The sequence below is a fragment of the Coffea arabica genome, chromosome 9c, assembly GCF_036785885.1.
Source record: "Coffea arabica cultivar ET-39 chromosome 9c, Coffea Arabica ET-39 HiFi, whole genome shotgun sequence".
Classification (NCBI taxonomy): domain Eukaryota; kingdom Viridiplantae; phylum Streptophyta; class Magnoliopsida; order Gentianales; family Rubiaceae; genus Coffea; species Coffea arabica.
In genome coordinates, this window is record NC_092326.1 from 41,617,764 (window position 1) to 41,637,436 (window position 19,673).

Consider the following 19,673-nt stretch of genomic DNA (forward strand, 5'->3'; position numbering starts at 1 on the left):
TAAATATTGTGTGCACGTGTGTTGTGAGAGAAAAAGAAAATATTTATGCGTGCACGCATAAATATTGATAACTACTTGGATTCTTAGTTGTTTATTTGGAGAAAAAGAAAAATGTGTGTACGTGTGTGTGAGAGAGAGAAAATAATAAAACAATTTAAAGGTGATATTTAAATGTTTGTATTTGTGTGTGTGTGTGTGCATGTGTATTGAACATAAAGAAAACAAATATATACCATATGCAAGAATATTACGAGAGTCTGTTATGTGTCTCAGATAGGGATATAATTGAGTTGAGTCGAGCGCGAATATCAACTCGACAGTAGAGAGGTACTGCTCGAGTGAGCAGCAGAAATAGAGGTCGAACTCGAACTTGAAGAATGGTTCGAAAACTTGAGATCGACTCGATTATGGTCGATTTTCTTGCGAGTATCATCGAGTTCGAGTACTTGACTAAACTGAAAGAGTAATTATTGTAATTTATAGAACTCTCAAACCTAAAAGAGTAAAATTGTAATAACTAAATATATAATTTTTAATTAATTACTTTGTGTTTGATAAGGCTCGACAAGCTATCGAGTTTGAAAAATCAACACTTGAACTTGACTTGAATAATTATCGAGTTACTCGTGCTCAACTTGCACTCGGTTAGGACTGTCAATAGGGTCGGATTAGCCCTAACTTGACTCGTTCGGTCCAAGAAAAAGCTTGATGAGTCTGCCCTTTTAGTGAATTAGTCTGAGTTTGAATCTAAAAATTAGACTCGAATTAAATATGAGTCGAATTTGGATCTCGTTAGGCTTAAATCCAATATAGGTCCGACCCTTAAATTACCTATATATATAATGATCTATATAATATTTATATTTTGATATTATATATCCAAATATATTATTACTGAATACTAAGTATATACAAATTACAAAACATAAAAAAACATTTGAAGACTCTTCTACTATCTTTCTTAAGAGTCAATATTAGTAATGCATAACTGAAATTTTAACTTTTCTTATTGGTTGAGTAAATTTTTGTGTTAGCACAATATTGGTTGATTTCTTTTTTTTTTTTTTATCTAGAAACACAAATCATCAAACATGTTTGGATTCAAGTCACAAAGTTGTAAAGAAATTCCAATATTTGAAAACGTATTGGCTTATGACCACATGTTTTATTACTATTTTTCATGTATTTTGAATGAATTAGATATAAATATTGTTGAAAATTCTTGATTATGTACTTTTTAAGACATATTATTTGTTCATGTTTAGTTTTAATATTATGGTCATGTGAATGTTAAATTAGTTTTTCAACTCTATAGTTCTAGAAATTATGTTAAGAAAATTGAGAAACAATAAGTAAGTTTGGGCTAAACTCAAATAAGGCTCAAAACCTGAATATTTTATGAGTTGAGTATGATTATCACATTTATTAACCCGAATCTTACAGCCTAAAAATTGAGTGCGAGTCAAGTTTTTGATTGAACTACTCGCGAGTAACTCGGTTCGATTACATCCCTAATCTCAGGGGTATAAGTATAATATGTGTTAGTATATGTTGTCAATTCAAAAATTTCAGTGAAATTTTTTCACTTAAAATTTTGTACACAAATCAAGCAGTGTTTATCACATTAAGTGGTAATGTATTTCTATTATCAAACATGATAAATTCAAAAAGTTTTGAATAAATATTTTTTTAGCATTAAGTAAAGCTATCAAACAAGTCCTTAAACACTAAAAACGATTGCTCTAAAAGAGATCAGATAAATTGAATAAATATTAAATCATAGAAAGATAAATGTCGACAAATTGGAAGATAAACCCAAAATTGATTACAAGAAAGATGATGGAAAATATGTCTTGTAAGAGAAAAGGTGGAATGGGAATAGAGATTAACACAAATTAATTCAGGCCAGCATTTTTCAACACCAAGATCTACCCAAGAGTTAAGAGTAATTACTCCTTTGAAGTTAAGAGGACATGGTTGCCTCATTAATTTGCTCTCTACCTAGGACTGTTAATTCGGCCAGGTTAACCCAAGTTCGACTCGTTGGCTCCAAGAAAAAATCCGATGAGCTTGATCTTTTAGTGAATCAGTCTGAATTTGGGTCTAAAATTAGTTTTAGAACTCAATAGTTATAATAATTATATTAAGAAAATTGAGGAGCAATAAGTGAATTTAGGATAAACACGAATATGATTCAAAATCCGAATATTTTGTGAGTTGAGTATGATCATCATATTTATTTGCGCGAAACTCATGGTTTGAAACCTGAAAGTGTTACAAATTAAATAAACTGAATTTGAACTTATGAAAACCCGACTCATGTGGTTCAATTGACAGGCCTATCTCTAGTCCCATTCCAATCAGATTTGGTTTCTCTGTCATTGCTAGTGTAATTACAGAGAAGCATACCTGCATAGCTAGGCTCAGATGCGACCCAGATTTAAGCCATCAATTTCGATTTCAAGACTTCTAGAAATATGAAACGAATACTCCCATATCGGACCAATTAGACGGTACCCACCTCTATTGTAAAGGATAGCCAACCCCCTGGTTCTCCGCGGCAACTTGTTTCTTGCCAGTCGTTTCGTGCATAATTTTTTTCAGTATATTGATTGTGTAAAGATTTTTTAAAACGTCAGTGTTTTGATACAAACTATATCTTGTGCCAAAGATCTTTACATTATCAGAATAAAAAATGTTAATCCCATCAAAAACCAAGTTCGTAGCCCAGTTCCCTCCCACAAGGATAGATCATTTGCAACGATATTACACCTGAAGACAAGTCTGAACGACCACATTAACGTTGTTTAGGTAATTAAGCAACTGTGTTGTGTTTGTGAGTGAACAGAAAAGGGTCGCTCGGTAAAACGTGCTGGTTCCCAACTTCCAGCTCATTCTTAATGCTCTCCGAGGGGGGGGGGGAAAAAAACGAAGAAAGAAAACTCGAAATCACTGTCAATGAGTTGTCTATGACTTTTCCTCTCAGAGGAGGAAATTAAAGAATGTGTTGCCTGCACCTACCGTTGGACAGTGCAGTAGTCAAAGAATTGATTGCAGTTAAATGTAAGCACTAGCAGAAGGGACTTGTTGCTTTATTGCATTGGGTGGCCGTGGACCTATGTTTCATCTCAGTGGTAAGTAGTGTAAATAAGAAACCCATTGGCATCTGTTCAAGCCTACTGTCTTGCAATCATATTTTTTCAGTAGCTTAAATCAAATTATGACTCGAGAACTCATGCAAGGGACTGAAAATAAATTAATTGGCCTTGTTTGGATTGCGATTTTTTATTGAAAAATTACGTCGTTTTTCGCGATCACATTTCCCTATTATTTTTTTCCCTCACATACATCAAATCGTTACAGTAATTTTTTCATGAAAAATACTACCAAAATTTTCCCTCAAATAGTATTTCAAATCCCGAGTCTAAACATACCAGGAAGGATACTAGAATCGTATTAGCCCTTATTTCTTGGGCATATGTCACATGTTTAGCCTACCAAACTTGATCGATCGTCTGATGTTTAGTTTTTGTCAAACGCTTCTAATTTACAATTGGAAACCATGTGAAAGTTGTAGCCTTCTATTTTTTAAGGCTGATAAATGTTGGAGCGGCGTCTGTACTGGATAAGGAAATGAAAGAACTTTTCCCATCAGTTTTTGGATTGGTTCAGGGAGCCGTCTCCTTCGACGAATTAGAACCCATTGACCCGGGGGGGGGGGGGGGGGATGGGGGCCTCATCCCGGGAAGGGGAGAGTGACCGATTGATGTTGAAGTTTTTCTAGCCATGTTAACCTTTACGATTAGTGGCTATCTAATTTACGATTAGTGGCTATCTAAATCACCAGCCTTTGGGCCGGTGGCCACCACCTAGCTTGGTGGGATGGGAGGCAAGGTTTGAACCTTGCCTTCCACCAAAATGTCACATTTAAGTGATTTGTTTCAAAATTTTCAGACGGGTGTGTTGTGCACCCGTTTGATTCGGTGGTGGTTTAGTCCCCTCCAAATTATCCCTGGGTCTCTTTAGGTCAGTCCCTTTCCCCTTAGTATAAAATAGATTAGATTATACAATTGTTGTCGTTTTCGAAAAAAAAAAAAAGATTAGTGGCTATCTAGACATGTGTAGCCATTACATTCTTTAGCCACCCATTTGTGCAGACGAGATTCTATATTCAAGATTTTTTGTCCATTCTCCTGTCAGATGCAAAACTACGTAGTTTCACTTATTATATCTGCTGACGTGGCACATAAAAAAGAAATGCTGTTTGGCTGTTTTATGCTTCTTCTTCTTTTTTTCTCTTTTGGATTTCCTTTATTTACACAATTTTGTTACAATTTCCAAAACTCTGTTGCTACTGTTACAATTCCCAAAATCTATTGCCACCATTTTCTGCTTAGAAGACGAAGGAAGTTCTTCAACAAAATAATTTCTTTTCTTTCTCATGTAAGTGTAAGCAAACAATTTTGGGAACCTTATTATTAAAAAATAAAAAGAAGCATAAGGCAGCCAAACCATCTTTCTTTTTTTCTGTACTACATCAGTAAATATAATAAGTGGAACTATATAGTTTTGCATTTGACGGGAGGGTGGACAGAAAATCTTGAATCCTGTCGGCCATTTGTGGGGTTGTAATTTGTAAAGCGCAATTGCTCTAGAAATGCGCTTTGCACTTTAATTGCAGAGTCAATAAGTTGCTGAATCATTGAATAATAGTCGGTGTGAGTTAAGAAGTAAGAGACGTTAAGGTGTAATTTATCTTTTTATTGGGTCAACTGTATACCTATTACACTACTGTGTGAGTAGCTAACCGTAGAAAAACATTTGTTTGAGATGTGAAAGATGTTGCAAACTTCTCCCTCCCCCTCCAACTGCATGTCAAAGATTTCGGGGCCAGAAGAACATCAGCAGAGGTCTCTTCATATCTAGACTTAGAGGAGACAACTTGGAGGGTTCTTTGTTTAAGGAATCAGAGTATGATCAATCATTTGGCTGAAAACTAAAAGCAATTGCCAACAGTAGCAGCTCGTATGATGAAAATTGATCTTGAATACGACCCCAAACCATGAATATATATTTTGCCCAAGCGTGGAGTTGTGCCTGATTAAGACTAATGTTGACTCGACAAAGTCCATTTGTGCCACTTAAAATCCTTGCCTAAACTAATGTCGACTTAAAAAAAACTCGTCTTTCACAAGAAAAATTCTCGTCTTCTTAATATCACATGGTCATATTCATACATTATCTCCCCCCCCCCCTCCTCCCAAAACAACCACGTGTTATAAATAAAATTTGTAGATTTGTTTTAATAGGAAAATAGTGAGATTCAAGAAATAGAAAGATTGACGAATCTTTAACCTAAAATCTCTGAGTTTGATATCAAATTTTCATATTCGCACAATGTACCCCCACGCTTTAAACAAAATACATACTTAAGCAGTGGTTTGGCCAATGGGTGGAGCTGGTCCCGTCTAAGGATCTTATCCTGCTATCGTTTTGCCAAATCTGGATTGCTTTGGGAAGAAGTGAGTATTAGTCCAGTGCAAGTCTGCCTATCACATATGTGGAATACCTCAATCCTATCTGACAAGGTGGAATGTCCATCTCGATCGCCTGAATTCTGCAGCAGTACCTCGAGTAATCAATCACGCAAGGGAACACGAAGCTTCATTTTCAACCTGATCCTTCAATGTTTGCTAGACATCCTATCAGTGTTATCATAGATATATAGCTCGTTTGATAGTCATTCAATGAAGGGTGGTATCGGGCATCTTGTTTAGAATTCTCACGGGACGGTAATGCAAATTGTGACTAAACCAAAATTAGTTGAATCAGCTATCCGGGCAGAAGCACAAGCTTGCTTTGAGTCGATTGTTGGATTGCGAATGCTTTGTTGCAAGGACATATTAATGCAAACTGATAGCAGCCTATTACTCTCTGATCCTTCAGAATCGCCTTTGGCTGTTGGGAATGTAACAATGGATATTGTCTTCTTTCTATTCTTCAGTTGCATTATGTAATAAGATAGATAGGAGCCAGGTAGCTGTGGCTCACGATTTAGCAGTGGCAGCTCGATATTTGTTGCAAAGAGTAGCAAGAGAGAGGCGGCCCATTCCACGTAAGCAAGGCCGTGTTTGGATTGCTTTTTTTTTTTTTGGAAAAAAATTATCCTTCCACGCATTTTTCAATTATCTTGTTATCTTACATACATCACATTTTAAAATTAGCTACGGTCCAAACACCCTCTAAAATTAGTTAGCTGTGGAGGAACTTTCATTCGTGTTAGTAAAGTATAGGATGCATTTAGTCAATTGAGGAGCTAACTGGTTGAAATTTAGCTTGCAAATTTCTATCTTTTTGTTAGTTAGATTTCTTATAGCTAGGGGTCATTAGATTAGAGGTGGGCACACTGGCTCTGCGTAGTAGAAATTTAGCATGGAAATTAAGTTCCATCTTTTGTTAATGAGATTCTTTTTAAGGTCACATGTGGAGCACAGCCTGACTCGTCTAGTATTGAGTATTCCCATAAATGCACACATTTAATAGACTGAACTGTGCATTTTCTTGATTTAATTGTTCCGATCTGTACTCAACTGTAAAAGCTGCTGATAAAATACAGGAGTATTTAACACTGGTGGTTGATGGTGAAATAAGAGAATCATAGACTATTATTGTAGTGCTCCAGTAAAATTCATTCACCCAAGGCCACCACTCTTTTATTTTCTTTATAAGGGAAATAATGCCCCCCTGCAAACAAACCCCCTTTTCTTTTCTCCAAACAAGCGCCTCAAAGATAGCAAACCCAAAGAAATGGAGTGGACAGATCTTGTTATACTCTTGGCAGTGGCTCTTCTTTTTCGTTTATGGTGGCGATACTGGTCGGTCACCGGTGGCGGAGCCAAGAACCTCCCACCAGGGCCACCAGGTTGGCCACTTGTAGGCAACCTTTTCCAAGTTATCCTCCAAGGAAAGCACTTCATTTTTGTGGTACGTGATTTACGTGCCAAATATGGTCCTATTTTCACCATGCAAATGGGCCAACGTACCCTTATAGTTGTCACAAGCCCTGAGCTCATTCATGAAGCCTTAGTTCAGAAAGGCCCCCTCTTCGCCAGCCGGCCGGCCGACTCTCCGATCCGGCTGTTATTTAGCGTCGGAAAATGTGCCATAAACTCAGCAGAATACGGTCCTCTTTGGCGTTCTCTCCGCCGGAACCTTGTCACCGAGCTGATAAATCCGACGAGAATCAGACAGTGCAGCTGGATAAGGAACTGGGCTATCGAAAACCACATGAAAAGGCTCCATCAACGGAGTTCTGAAGAGGGTTTTGTGGAGGTGATGAGCAGCTGCAGGCAGACTATCTGCAGCATTCTCATTTGTCTGTGTTTTGGAGCAAAGATCTCGGAAGAATGGATCAAGGAAATCGAATGCATACTCAAAGAAGTCATGCTGATAACATCTCCAAAGCTGCCAGACTTTTTGCCGCTTCTCACACCACTATTTCGAGGCCAAGTGCAGGCAGCAAAAGAGTTGAGAAGGAGACAGCTAGATTCCCTGGTCCCTTTGATCCGGGACAGAAGAGCGTTTGTGGAGAGTGGTGGAAGCAAAAATAGCTCCCCGAGGTCGGAAATGGTCAGCGATATTGGAGCTGCCTACGTTGATTCTTTGTTCCAGCTTGCGCCTCCAGGCCGTGGAAAGCTTGGTGAGGAGGAAATTGTTACCCTGTGCTCTGAGACCATAAGTGCTGGTACGGATACCAGTGCAACGACTGTAGAATGGGCTATGCATCGCTTGGTGACAAATCAGGAGATTCAGGAGAAGTTGTACAAAGAAATTGTTGATTTGGTAGGGAAAAACGGGGAAATCACTGAGAAAGATGTGGAGAATATGCCATATCTTGTGGCAATAGTCAAGGAAACATTTCGAAGGCATCCTCCAAGTCATTTTGTCTTGTCACATGCTTCCACTAAGGAAACCGAGCTAGGAGGCTACACTATTCCAGCTGATGCAAGTGTAGAATTTTACACTGAATGGATCACCAAGGACCCTAGCCTGTGGGAGGACCCTAATGAGTTCAGGCCAGAGAGATTTCTGATCGGAGACGGTGTCGACGTGGATATTACCGGTGTGAAGGGGGCGAAGATGCTGCCATTTGGGGCCGGCCGGCGGATCTGCCCCGCTTGGACATTGGGTACGCTGCATATCCATTTGCTGCTGGCTAGAATGGTTCAGGCATTCAAGTGGCTTCCAATTCCGGATAACCCTCCTGACCCTACAGAGACTTATGCCTTCACGGTTGTGATGAAGAATCCTTTGAAAGCAATTATTTTGCCTAGGAACAAGGTTTGAAGGTTTTGGTGGAATCTTCTTTGGACCATTTAATTTGCTTCATCTGCAACATTCAAATTTTAGTAAATTAATGTTACCTCCTTGCACTAAGTCTGGTTCGGTTCGGTTTTATTACTTTTTTTAGGGGGGGGGCGGGGGTTCTGTTTCTGTCCTTGTGAAGTAGCAGCAGTACTATAAATTTGTTGTCAGCAGATTGTAGTAATTAAATAAATTTCCTCTTGCTGGTTGTTGGAAAATTAATTTAGTGCTCTGAGATTAAAGTTTCTTATTCAGTCATCAGTTTTAAAACACACTCCCAATTCTGGAAAGTTTGACGAGATCCCAATAAATACAAGTGACGAATTATGTAGTAGTAGTACTATAATTTAGATATTGGACAGCTAGCTATTAGAAAAAGCCCGCTTTGATATATATATATATGTTTCCCAGGATGGATATGCCTAAATAAGCTTATATATTTAAGATACTTCATTTTCTGTTTTACTTTGGAAATTGGAACCAACCAAATCTAGCACACCTATCTCAAAAAAAAAAAACGACAGTACTTATATATGGATAGTCGGAGGCTGTGCTATTAAATGGATGCAATAAAACGACAAAAAAAAAAAGGAAAGAAAAGGGAAACGACTTTACGATTTTTCTTCCTATTTAAAAAAGAAAAAGCTTGAAAACGTCAAGTCCAGCCTTTTCAAAGTAAAAGTGTATGAATTCTATGGCCAAACGGATGGATGCCAAACACCACCATTTGGATTGTTCTTAGCAACTTGAATGTGAAACATTTAATTCCATGCACGTAGATTATGGATGAATTAAACGTTCCCAAGGATTGATGGCCAAGATTGGCCACAAAAAAGGTTGAAAATTCGTGGTGTATATTTTTTTTTTAAGCCCACAGATGGAGTCCTCAAAAATCTATTCTAAATTTATATTGTTGATCAAAATAATTTATATTGTTGATCAAATGCCTTATAGTTTGTTGAAATGTGCTGAGAGGATTATTCTGCAAAAACACGTAATTTAAACAGGGTTAATTTATGTGGCATAAAAAAATTCCAGTCTCAGAAGTTCTCATCAATGGACTTTGAAGCGCTTTTTCTTTTTTCTTTTTTTTCCCCGGGGGGTTGTTGGATCGTTAATGGTTAATTTGTACAACATTAGCTTTGGGAAAAAAATGATTAGGAAGTTATGACAGGTTTATCTGGACTTATGTACCTTGCAAACTAGCTTTAGAGGAAAGAGAAATAAAGTTAGAGAGTCATGCTAGACTACAATAACGCAACGGATCTTCTGTCTCATATTCTGTGCCACTCTCTGTCCCGTTTTTTATTATATTGGTATTTCTCCTGCATAAATATCATGTTTTAGTTCTTTTTTATTTTCTTAAGATCCAACAGCTATTAATTTTGTGTAGGAGACTATAAAACGGGACAGAGAGTGACACAGAGTATGAGACAGAAGATCCGTTGCGCTACAATACATATATTTTTTAAATTTTGGTAGGATTGCAAGGCTAAAACGAGCTGGTAGCAAAACTGCTCAAGGATAATGCGTGGATTCTTAGCTTGGGTAAATGCTTTTACATGTCAATAATCAAAGGTTTCTTTTATCTAAGTTAGTACTAATAGCAACTCCAATTGTGTTTCCCTTCTCATCCTTGATTGCAAATAAAATGATTGAGATGTTGAGCCCACGTTCATTACTTTGCCTTTATGATCTTTTATGGGCTTAATTATATTCAAAACAAATCGAGATAATAAACTCATGGAACTAATTTTTGGTACTTTGCACATATGAAGTGATCAAAGGAGTGCTTTTCATACTTGAAAAGTTTTTAAAATCTACTGAGCAGACGTGATTCGAAGGAATCAAAGAATAAGACGTATTCAAATTGAGAATGGTTAGCATGGTCCAAAATAAGGATACAGCTGTATCGCGGTAATGAACAGTAAAGAAACATTCAAACATGCACAATGCATAGGAATATATATTTTGCTTTCTATTGTCTTGAAGACGGATAAACAAATCAGAATAATTAATAAGAGTGTATTTGATAAAATTGAAGTCTAAAATTTGAAATTTAAATGTATTAATAGGATTGCAATTGAATCGAGTTGCTCGCGAGTAAATTGAAATTTAAATGCATTAATAGGGTTGTAATCTAATCGAGTTACTCAAGAGAAGTTCGGTCAAAAACTCGATTTGGACTTGAGTTGATCTGGTTCGAATCGATTTCGAGTAGCTCGATAGGCCTAACAAATCGAGTTCGAGTATCCACTAGTAAGGTTTGAAGGTTCGTCGAGCCTTATAAGTTTTTTAATTTTAATTCTTTAATATATTCTAATTATGAAATTACCCTTATGGCCACAAGAATGGTTGAATTTATGAAATGTTTGAGGTCATATGAAATTTTTTGAAGGACAATAATGTGTTTTCACTAAAAAATTGTCAAGAAAAATGAAATTTCCAAATCTTGCTAACTCAATCTCAATAAGGTTCGCATTGACTCAAACTCCATGCGAGTTGAGCTTGAGTTCTGTGAGCAATATATCGAGTTTAAATTCAAGCTTCAGTGATGCTACTCGCTCGAGATCAAGTTTGAGTTTGAATATCCTTCTTGTATATCGAATCGAGCTCGAGTATGGTAATACTCAAACTCAACTTGATTACATCCCTATGCATTAAATATTGACTTGTTAAGTACTAAATCTAATATGTTTAAGTATATATCACATCAAATAATAACATTAAGTGATAAGTGGATAGTTTATTACTTATTTTTAGGAACATTTTTTATTTAAAAAATTCAGTATCACTTATTAGTCAATTTAGGTGTTCAAATTTTTGTTATTAAACATGTGTGAATATGTTAAAATCTGAATCATCGAACTTAAGTGATGAATCGCATTATCAAACAGGATCTAAATCTGTTTGTTTCGCTATTTAATACGCGCGAATGAAACAAACGCATTTAGTTACTATACATTTGGTAGAACTTGGTGGCTCAGTAAAATGAATACGTATAACTTCACACTGCTCCGGCAGGTATGGCATTTGTTACAAACCGACAATTGACAGCAAAGTGTGGGATACAAGGCAGTTGAAACACAGTTAATGCAAATGGTATCACCTCTTACAAGCTGGTATGGGCCGTATGATAGTGAGTTATGGCCACAGTATATATATTACTTGGCATTATCAGCATATTATTTTGCTCAATGCTTTTCTGGTGGAATGAGAATTCTGAACGGAACATGATGGGGCAATTTTCTGGCTCTGGTTGATTTGTATTGCGGAAATCTTGGTCTAAGATAAATACATATCATAATCATATATTGGCTTTTGCAAGGAATGCTATGTGTACTGCTGCTACTGGCTATCGAAGCTGCAAATTTTGAGTTCCAGCCGTATGGGTGTCGTCCACGTCCATCGTTATCTGTATTCTGCATGTTTTTTTTCACTTCAACTGGCTTCGCTGAAGGATTTGCTGGGGTTCTTGCGCAGAAATTGCAGCTTCTTAGTAGAGTGCATTTATGAGGAAAAGACTTGAATACTCGGCCAATAATGAAGTGTTTTATAAGCAAGCATAGCTTGGTCACTCAGGCTACACTATAAGTAAGCATAGATAACTTATGATACTATAGGCTCGTCTCTGCAGTATCCAGTGCCAAAAGTCACACAATAAGAAAGTATCAGTGTTATTTTGTCTGTACAAAAAGGCAAATTTCTTCCAAGAAAGAGTTATAATTTGGGAGGGTGGGTGGTAATAAAGCTTTAATGCTGAGTTCACTTTTGTTTTCTTTTTTTGGGTGTGTTCTTATTATGTGTCCTTGGGGAATAGAAAAAATCATATCATATATATTCATATGTACCATAATCCTGAATAAAGGGGCAAAATTTTGCCCGAAGAGGCCGCAGATTATTCAATTTAATAAATATAAGTAGTCGGCAAGAGCAAATTTAGTAGGAAAAAGGGAAAAGAGCAGGCGGGATCCTCTGTCCATTATATCTGTCCATTTTTTTTTTGTTTTATGTAAAATTACGTAATTCCACTTACTAATACTGTTCATGCGGCACATAACATTGAATGCATATTTAGGGGGTGTTTGGTAAATGGGTTTCAAATTCAATTTTAGCATGGACGGCCTACTTTCTGAATCAACATGACTGCACGTAACTGCAGCTCTGACAAATTCAAAGATCTCGTCCTCAAATGCTTGCCTAATCTCATTTGAATCATGCAGCATGAAATTCAAAAGTAGAAGCCTATGAGTACAATTAGGATATTATTGAATTTAAAACCCATTTATCAAACAACCCTAAATATGCACTCAATGTTATGTGCCACATCAGCAATATTAATAAATAAAACTATGTAGTTTTGCATTGAACAGAAAAAATGAAGATATATAATGGACAGAGGATCGCGTCAGGGAAAAAAGATGTCAAAGCTACTTGTAGTTCTAGTAAGTAGTCTTCCTCCTTGAGTTGCTGCTAGTTTCAAATAAGTTAGAACAATAACAATTTGCATCCCCAAAGTTTCAATAATTTCCAGTCTATACTCTCCGCTATCAATTGTAACACCCGAATACTTTATATCATGAATTTATAGCACATTGCTCAAATCAATTAATAGTCCAAAAATTTTGATAGCGATTTTTGAATGAAAAGACTTAAATACCCCTAAATGAATGAATTTATATCGATTAACGGATGAAATTAGAGGTAGTACTAAAGTATTTTCAACAGAAATTTGTAAAAAAAAAAATCATTGAATTTTAAATGTTTCAAAATTTCATAGTCACAGACGTACATATTAAATTGCTAAAGTTGATAGTTGGGGGCAAGTAGAAAGCGAGGATAGTGCAGAGAAATTGCATTTACCCTTTCTGGAAAAGGAAGATTATATGGCGCTCCATATATCCTCCCATGGATTAGGGGTCTTTCACGTTAAATTTTGTCCAGTTCGGTCTGATTGTTGTAATTTTTGGCATAACTTTATACGTTTTTAGTGTAATTGTGATTTTTCTTTCTAACTTAGTAATTAACAAATTCATACTTATACTCAAATTTAGACCAAATATTATAGCAATTACATGATTGAATGTAACTGGACAATACTTCTTCAACTCGAGAGGTCACAATCCTTCCTAGTGACACGGTCCGCACAAGTCCGAGTTGCTTAAGTTACGATAGCCGGCCAGTGACGCTAGGATATCCTCCTTTTTGTTTTTTGTCATCACAAAGAGTATTCCTTTCAGACTAATCTCCCTGAATTTGTGTATCCGCCTCTAAGATACACCAAATGATAGAGAAATTGAACCACGATCACACGGTGCCTAAGGATGTAATCGAACCGAGCTGCTCGCGAGTAGCTCAATCATAAGCTTAACTCGAACTCGGTTAGTTGAATTCGAGCAGCTCGATAAGCTTATCGAATCGAGTTCGAGCATTCAAAAGCGATGCTCGAAGGCTCGACGAGGTTTATCGAGCATTTTAATTTTAATTATTTAATATATTATTATTATAAAATTACTCTTATACCCAAAAGAATTGTCGAATTTACAAAATATTTTAAGTCATATAAAAATTTTAAAAGGGTAATAATGTCTTTTCGCTTAAAAATTATCAAGAAAATGAATTTTAATAACTCGAACTTGACCGAGCTCGATAAGACTCGCATGCACTCGAACCCATACGAGTCTAGCTCGAGTATTGCGAGCAAGCTTCGAACTCGAGCTCGAGTTCTAACAATACTACTCGCTCGAACTCGACTCGATTATAGCTCTAACGGTGCCAAGACCTAATGAAACTACCCCAACACTAGTCGAGCCGACCCCGGGGCGGATATCCTCCCTTTAAAAGCAAAAAAAAAAGATGAAATGCAGGACTTTTTTTTAGGTGTACTATTATCATTATCCTTCTGAAAATTCTTTAGGTTAATTCTCAAAAACTTCCTCGTTTTGCGCGCTCCTCAGTAAACTACACAGATGCTGCATTTCCTCCCTCAGTCCTTCCTACCCCACCATGGCTGATGAAACATAAGATATTAGTACCGTAGCAGTTGTGCATTTACATTAAGGGACAAGCGAGAACATCCACATGGCTCTTTGTTGCCCACCAATACTGAATAGTAAATGCCTCAGTAGCCTGCAATTTCTGCAGAAACTTCAGCGAATTTATGGAGATTGTCTCTGAAGATTGACTGCAGGGTTGGAACAGATGCAAGACAACCCATGTTTTCTTGGGCTAAAGTATTAAGTAGTTGCACTTTCTTGGTGTAAAGTTAGTTTTGGTGAGAAAAAAATTTTTTTTTTTGAGTTTTTTGTGAAAATATTTGCTTAACACGTTTTCAAATATATATTTTTACCTTACATACATTACATTATAAAAACTCACAAAATTCCAAAAAAAAAATGCAATTCAAACGGAATCGAGCTCGCCGGAAGTGATTTGGCGTACATTGCCAATGGCAATTCATGAGATCCCTAAGATTTTACCTCATATGATAGCTTTGGTTAGATTGTTTTCATTTTTTTTTCCTCAACCAAAAAAAGAAAGATTATTGCCATTTTAGTTTTCTCAAAAAAAAAAAAAAAAAAGAAGATTAACTCTCTTACATTGGCCCAAAGTCCAAAAATGTAGAACGATCAAACTGGGCTTTTAATACCGTGTGTTGCTGGGACAAGTTTGGTTCAAGAGATGAGAGCTTTTCCTGCAACGATTATACAAGTGCTCCAGTTGATAGGCCCAATAAATTTGACTCGCGTAGATTTCTTGTGTGTTTGTTTTTCAGGAGGAGGAGGGAAGGAAAGTGAAAGAAAATAACTTTCCCGTAAATTCTGAACGTTTGTTTGCCTGCAAGTTTATGGGATCCATTACATAAAATTTTCCTGCAACCGCTCATTTTTTTTTTTTATAAAATTTTCTTACTAAAATTGATACGAAAGTGAGTCACGGGAAAATTTTAATTAATCAGATTTTTTTAACAATTTCCTTTTTTTTAAAATATTTTCTCCACTTTAAATTTCTACATAAATTAGAGTATTTTAGAATTTATAATTCAAAACCGGCTTTGTAGTTAGACATGCTATTCTTATTTTAATAATTAATGAATTAGTAATTTATTGAATTCATATGGCATTAGTATTTTTTTTCTTTTACATTTAAGCTCCTTTTTTTATGTTTATATATATATTTGAAATAACTTACACACACACACACACACATAAACTTAAGCTTATTGTTAAAGAACCTGATTAATTTTTAAGTAAACAACTCTTCCAATATGCAAACTATGATAACTATTGCTTGTTTTTACATATATTAAATACAAAAAATAAAGAAGTTCAATATTAAATATTTTCTAATTAATGAACACACTCACTAATTTTTTTCGTGACTTTCTGGCTAAACAAACATAAAAATTTATATTTTTTTTTGCATCATTTTCTTGTTAATCAAGCACATGCCAAAAAGTTAATTTTCTTTTCCATTATTTCACTCCACTTCACTTCACTTTTTCTTCCGCGACGAAAGTGTCAAACAAACAGAGCTAATTGTGACGCCTGAATTTACCGTGCTCCACCCGCTGAAGTAAACCGTCAGGCCTGCTCAAATCAAGAACCAGAAATCTCTCTCACCCAAGACAACCAACAAAAAAAAGCATCCCACCAGAAAGAGATGGAAGAATGGTGGAAAACTATGCCAAAGATTGAACTACACGCACATCTTAATGGCTCCATCCGGGACTCCACTTTGCTGTATGCTCCTTTTCTGTCTCTCCGAATGCTACAATTTTCGGGCTGTTGGTTTCTTGATTTTGATTGTTTGATGATAATTAAAGTAAAAGGGCACCTGGGTTTTGCTTATTAACTTCACTTCATCTAACTTCATACTTGGTCTCTGAATTCATCTCAAAGTTGACTGCTTTTTGGATAACTTTTGACTAATTGCTACTATGTTGGTATTAAGTAGAAAATGAAAGTTTTTTTTTCGCTTTTTTTTTTTTTTGTGTTCTTTTGTTGTTATGTGTTGACTCAAAATAACACCTATTGGTTTGAGATTTCTATGGGCAGGGAACTTGCAAGAGAATTGGGAGATAAGGGAACTATAGTTTTCTCAGATTTTGAGCAGGTCATCCTAAAACGTATGTCCATTTTGTCACTTGGTTTTGCAATCTCTAAATTTGGTTCCTGAATATTCTGAGATAGACCAGAACTGACTTAGTCTAAATCATTTTCAGATGATCGTTCACTGGTTGAGGTTTTCAAGTTGTTCGATTTGATCCACCTTATTACTACTGACCACAAAACTGTTACAAAAATTACTAAGGAGGTATAAAAGATTCCCTCGGATGATCATTTTGATTGTGCTGCAGATATTAGGAATAAAATTTTTCCCTGTCATGGCTGATAGGTAGTTGAAGATTTTGCAGCTGAAAATGTCGTGTATTTGGAACTGAGAACAACTCCGAAGGTACTTGTGTTATGTTAATCGGGCTTTGCTACTATGTATTTCATTACTCGAATTAGGGGCGGTGTGGAGTCCTCTTGCTTCTCGAACTATTTTCAGAAATTATTGTCTTGTCAACCAGTTAGGCAATGCGAGTATAGGCCATTAGTTGTTTTAGTAAAGGACTGTTATCTTTGTAATGATACAGAGAAACGATTCAAAAGGGATGAGCAAAGAATCATACATGCAAGCTGTTGTGGAAGGTTTAAGGGCCGTCAACAATGTTGATGTTGATTTTGCTCATAAACTAGATGCGGAAGCTATTGAAAATTCTCATCCTGCTAATGATAGAAATAGTGAAAGTCGAAGGAAAAAGATATGTGTGAGACTTCTTCTAAGTATTGACCGGCGTGAATCAACGGAGGCTGCAATGGAAACAGTATGTTAACGAGATAGTATCAGACATTTGATATGTATCTGTATTTCGGTAGCCAAGTATTGACTTTGCTTATTTGCCTTTTCAAGGTTAAGCTTGCTCTACAAATGAAGGATTTAGGAGTTGTGGGAATTGACCTTTCTGGCAATCCTGTAATTGGTGAATGGTAGTTCTCTCTGCTATATAATTTTGGATCATTATGTTCTTGTTTCATCCATTATTCACCCTAGAGGTGTAAAATATTTTTGCGCTTTTTGATACGTAGGCAAACATTTTTGCCTGCTTTGAAGTTTGCCAAAGAGCAAGGACTTTCTGTAACTCTGCACTCTGGGGAGGTGCATTTGGCTTGTCCCTCTTTCTTTAGCTTTTGTTACTGGTCTATTACTGGTCATTCTGAGTATCTTGTTTTTGTAACTTAGTGCTTGTAGGTACCGAATTCAGAGGAAGTGCATGCAATGCTAGATTTTCTTCCTGGAAGAATTGGCCATGCCTGCTACTTTGAGGAAGACCATTGGAGAAAATTAAAGTCATTTAAGATCCCGGTATGTAATTCTTTCTTGAAGAGCAGGAGATTCAGTGCTGCAATGGTTTCTATTTTTGGTTAACCAACTAAATGAAGAGGGCACATCTTGTTGTTCCCACTTCATAAGTTCAATAAATTGTAAGTTTGGTCCTCTTGTTGTTGTTCTAAAAAGGTGTACATGTTACTCATCTTAATAATCCTTTCATGGGAAAAAAAAAAAGAGTCAAATCAAAGTTCTTTCATATTGGAAAGAGTCAAATCAAAGTTCTCTCATATTAGGCATCCTCATTTAAATTTTTGATGCAATTGTACATTCGTTTAGCTGAGCTTCTGGACTTTATCTACTGCATGCCCACAGGTTGAGATTTGTTTGACATCGAACATCAGAACAGAAACAATCCCATCGTTAGATGTTCACCATTTTGGTAGGCCTTCTAAACTCGTCTATCTTTCCTGTTTTTTTTTTTTAATTTATATCTTGAATAAAGATGGAAAGTTATCTGAACTCAAATTAACTTTTGCCTAGAATATGAAATGAGAAATGTCTATTTTTTTATAATTCCTCCTCTTTGAAATCAAAAAGAAATTCGCCCTTGAATGGATGTTCTTCTTTCACCTATATAACCTTAAGATTCCTGGTTGCAGCTGATTTGTATAATTCAGAACATCCAGTTAGCCTCTGCACTGATGACATGGGGGTATTTTCTACTAGCCTATCACACGAGTACAGGCTTGCTGCTTCTGCATATGGTTTGTACAAATTCTTGTTCTGGTACGTGTGATAAGAGTTCATGTTTAGCTCTCATCTGAATTTGATTGGAGTTTTTTCAACTTCATCAAGGTCTTGGAATGAAGGAAATGCATACACTTGCAAGGGATGCCATAAACTTTATTTTTGCGGGCAATGATGCGAAAGAGGAACTGAAGGAGATATTTGCCTCAGTTTCTAAGGAACTGAAGGCGTAATCAGGGTTTACGAGCTTTATGATCTGCTGTTGGCACCATTCAGAGACCATTCACAGGATAGGGAGATAGTATGCTCTAAAGTTCCTCAGAATTGCAGAGATCTATCTGGCATTGTTTTGTGTTATTGCTGTTATTTGCTTGATTATCGGCAATGCCTCCCTCCTGTTTTAGTTATTATTTACTGTTGCTGCTCTTCAGGTTCTACAGTTGCCCAAATTCATATTTGTTTCCAGAATGTTTCTAGAGAAGTATTTTTTTTGCATCTACTCCTGTGATGTCTAACCTCTTTATTATTTGTACCCATGGTACAGTCATTCCAATTATTGCCTTTCCATGCCAAATTTCTTTTTCTCTGTGGCTCCCTGCCTTTCCAGTTTCCCATCTCCCCCTTTGCTTGGTCAAAAATGTTTCTCCAAATCCAGATCTTCTCTTTTGTCCTCCCTTTAGTATCTGTTGACAATTCTCTTTGCCCTCTCTCAAAAGTTTGCAGGGGATGTATACTATTCTCTTTAATATTTGCATTTGCTGGACTAATACTGCATGGTGTATTTCTATCTCAAGTTACACGTTATGCTGTCCATTAGCTCATCTGACATATAATTAGTCAAGACAACTTTTTTTGACATAATTAGTCAAGATAACTAGCTCAAGAGATGACGAATGAGTGATGCAATTCCACTTTGTTTTTGCAATAAAAAACACAACAGTATATTAAAGTATTACAAATTGTTTTTGCATCATTTGTTGGCTGGTTTTTTTGTTAATTATATTTATTTCCTGTATCATGGTTCTTTGTAATCTTAAAAAAAGAAAAATTGCAGTTTGACTTAAAAACACCACGAGATATTACATTTGAAAATATGACACAATAAATTGGGTAAATATTTTATGCACAGATAGTGTATATAATGTTAGCGGATGTAAATGGACGTCATCATATATGTAATGTAA

At 36.2% G+C, this 19,673-nt stretch overlaps 2 protein-coding genes across 2 annotated transcripts; both read left to right on the top strand.

Moving 5' to 3' along the window:
• Positions 1–6,743: 6,743 nt before the first annotated feature.
• Positions 6,744–8,586, top strand: LOC113710361 (cytochrome P450 77A1-like). Its single transcript, XM_027233316.2, has one exon. The coding sequence runs from the start codon at positions 6,808–6,810 to the stop codon at positions 8,344–8,346; it is 1,539 nt and encodes a 512-aa protein (XP_027089117.1). The 5' UTR covers positions 6,744–6,807; the 3' UTR covers positions 8,347–8,586.
• A 7,268-nt stretch (positions 8,587–15,854) lies between these two features.
• LOC113709351 (N6-mAMP deaminase-like) lies at positions 15,855–18,988 on the top strand. Its single transcript, XM_027232098.2, has 11 exons — positions 15,855–16,106; positions 16,422–16,492; positions 16,589–16,680; positions 16,762–16,821; positions 17,006–17,236; positions 17,323–17,399; positions 17,499–17,568; positions 17,662–17,775; positions 18,115–18,181; positions 18,402–18,506; positions 18,598–18,988. The coding sequence occupies exons 1-11, from the start codon at positions 16,027–16,029 to the stop codon at positions 18,720–18,722; spliced, it is 1,092 nt and encodes a 363-aa protein (XP_027087899.1). The 5' UTR covers positions 15,855–16,026; the 3' UTR covers positions 18,723–18,988.
• The last annotated feature ends 685 nt before the right edge of the window (positions 18,989–19,673 follow it).

What these genes read in the sequence shown, in the direction of transcription:
- LOC113710361 (XM_027233316.2), top strand. Translation starts at nt 6,808, where the DNA reads ATGGAGTGGACAGATCTTGTTATACTCTTGGCAGTGGCTCTTCTTTTT.
- LOC113709351 (XM_027232098.2), top strand. Translation starts at nt 16,027, where the DNA reads ATGGAAGAATGGTGGAAAACTATGCCAAAGATTGAACTACACGCACAT. An exon ending in TTACAAAAATTACTAAGGAG is followed by an intron (nt 16,681 to 16,761) that starts GTATAAAAGATT and finishes CATGGCTGATAG; the next exon opens with GTAGTTGAAGATTTTGCAGC. An exon ending in CGGAGGCTGCAATGGAAACA is followed by an intron (nt 17,237 to 17,322) that starts GTATGTTAACGA and finishes TGCCTTTTCAAG; the next exon opens with GTTAAGCTTGCTCTACAAAT.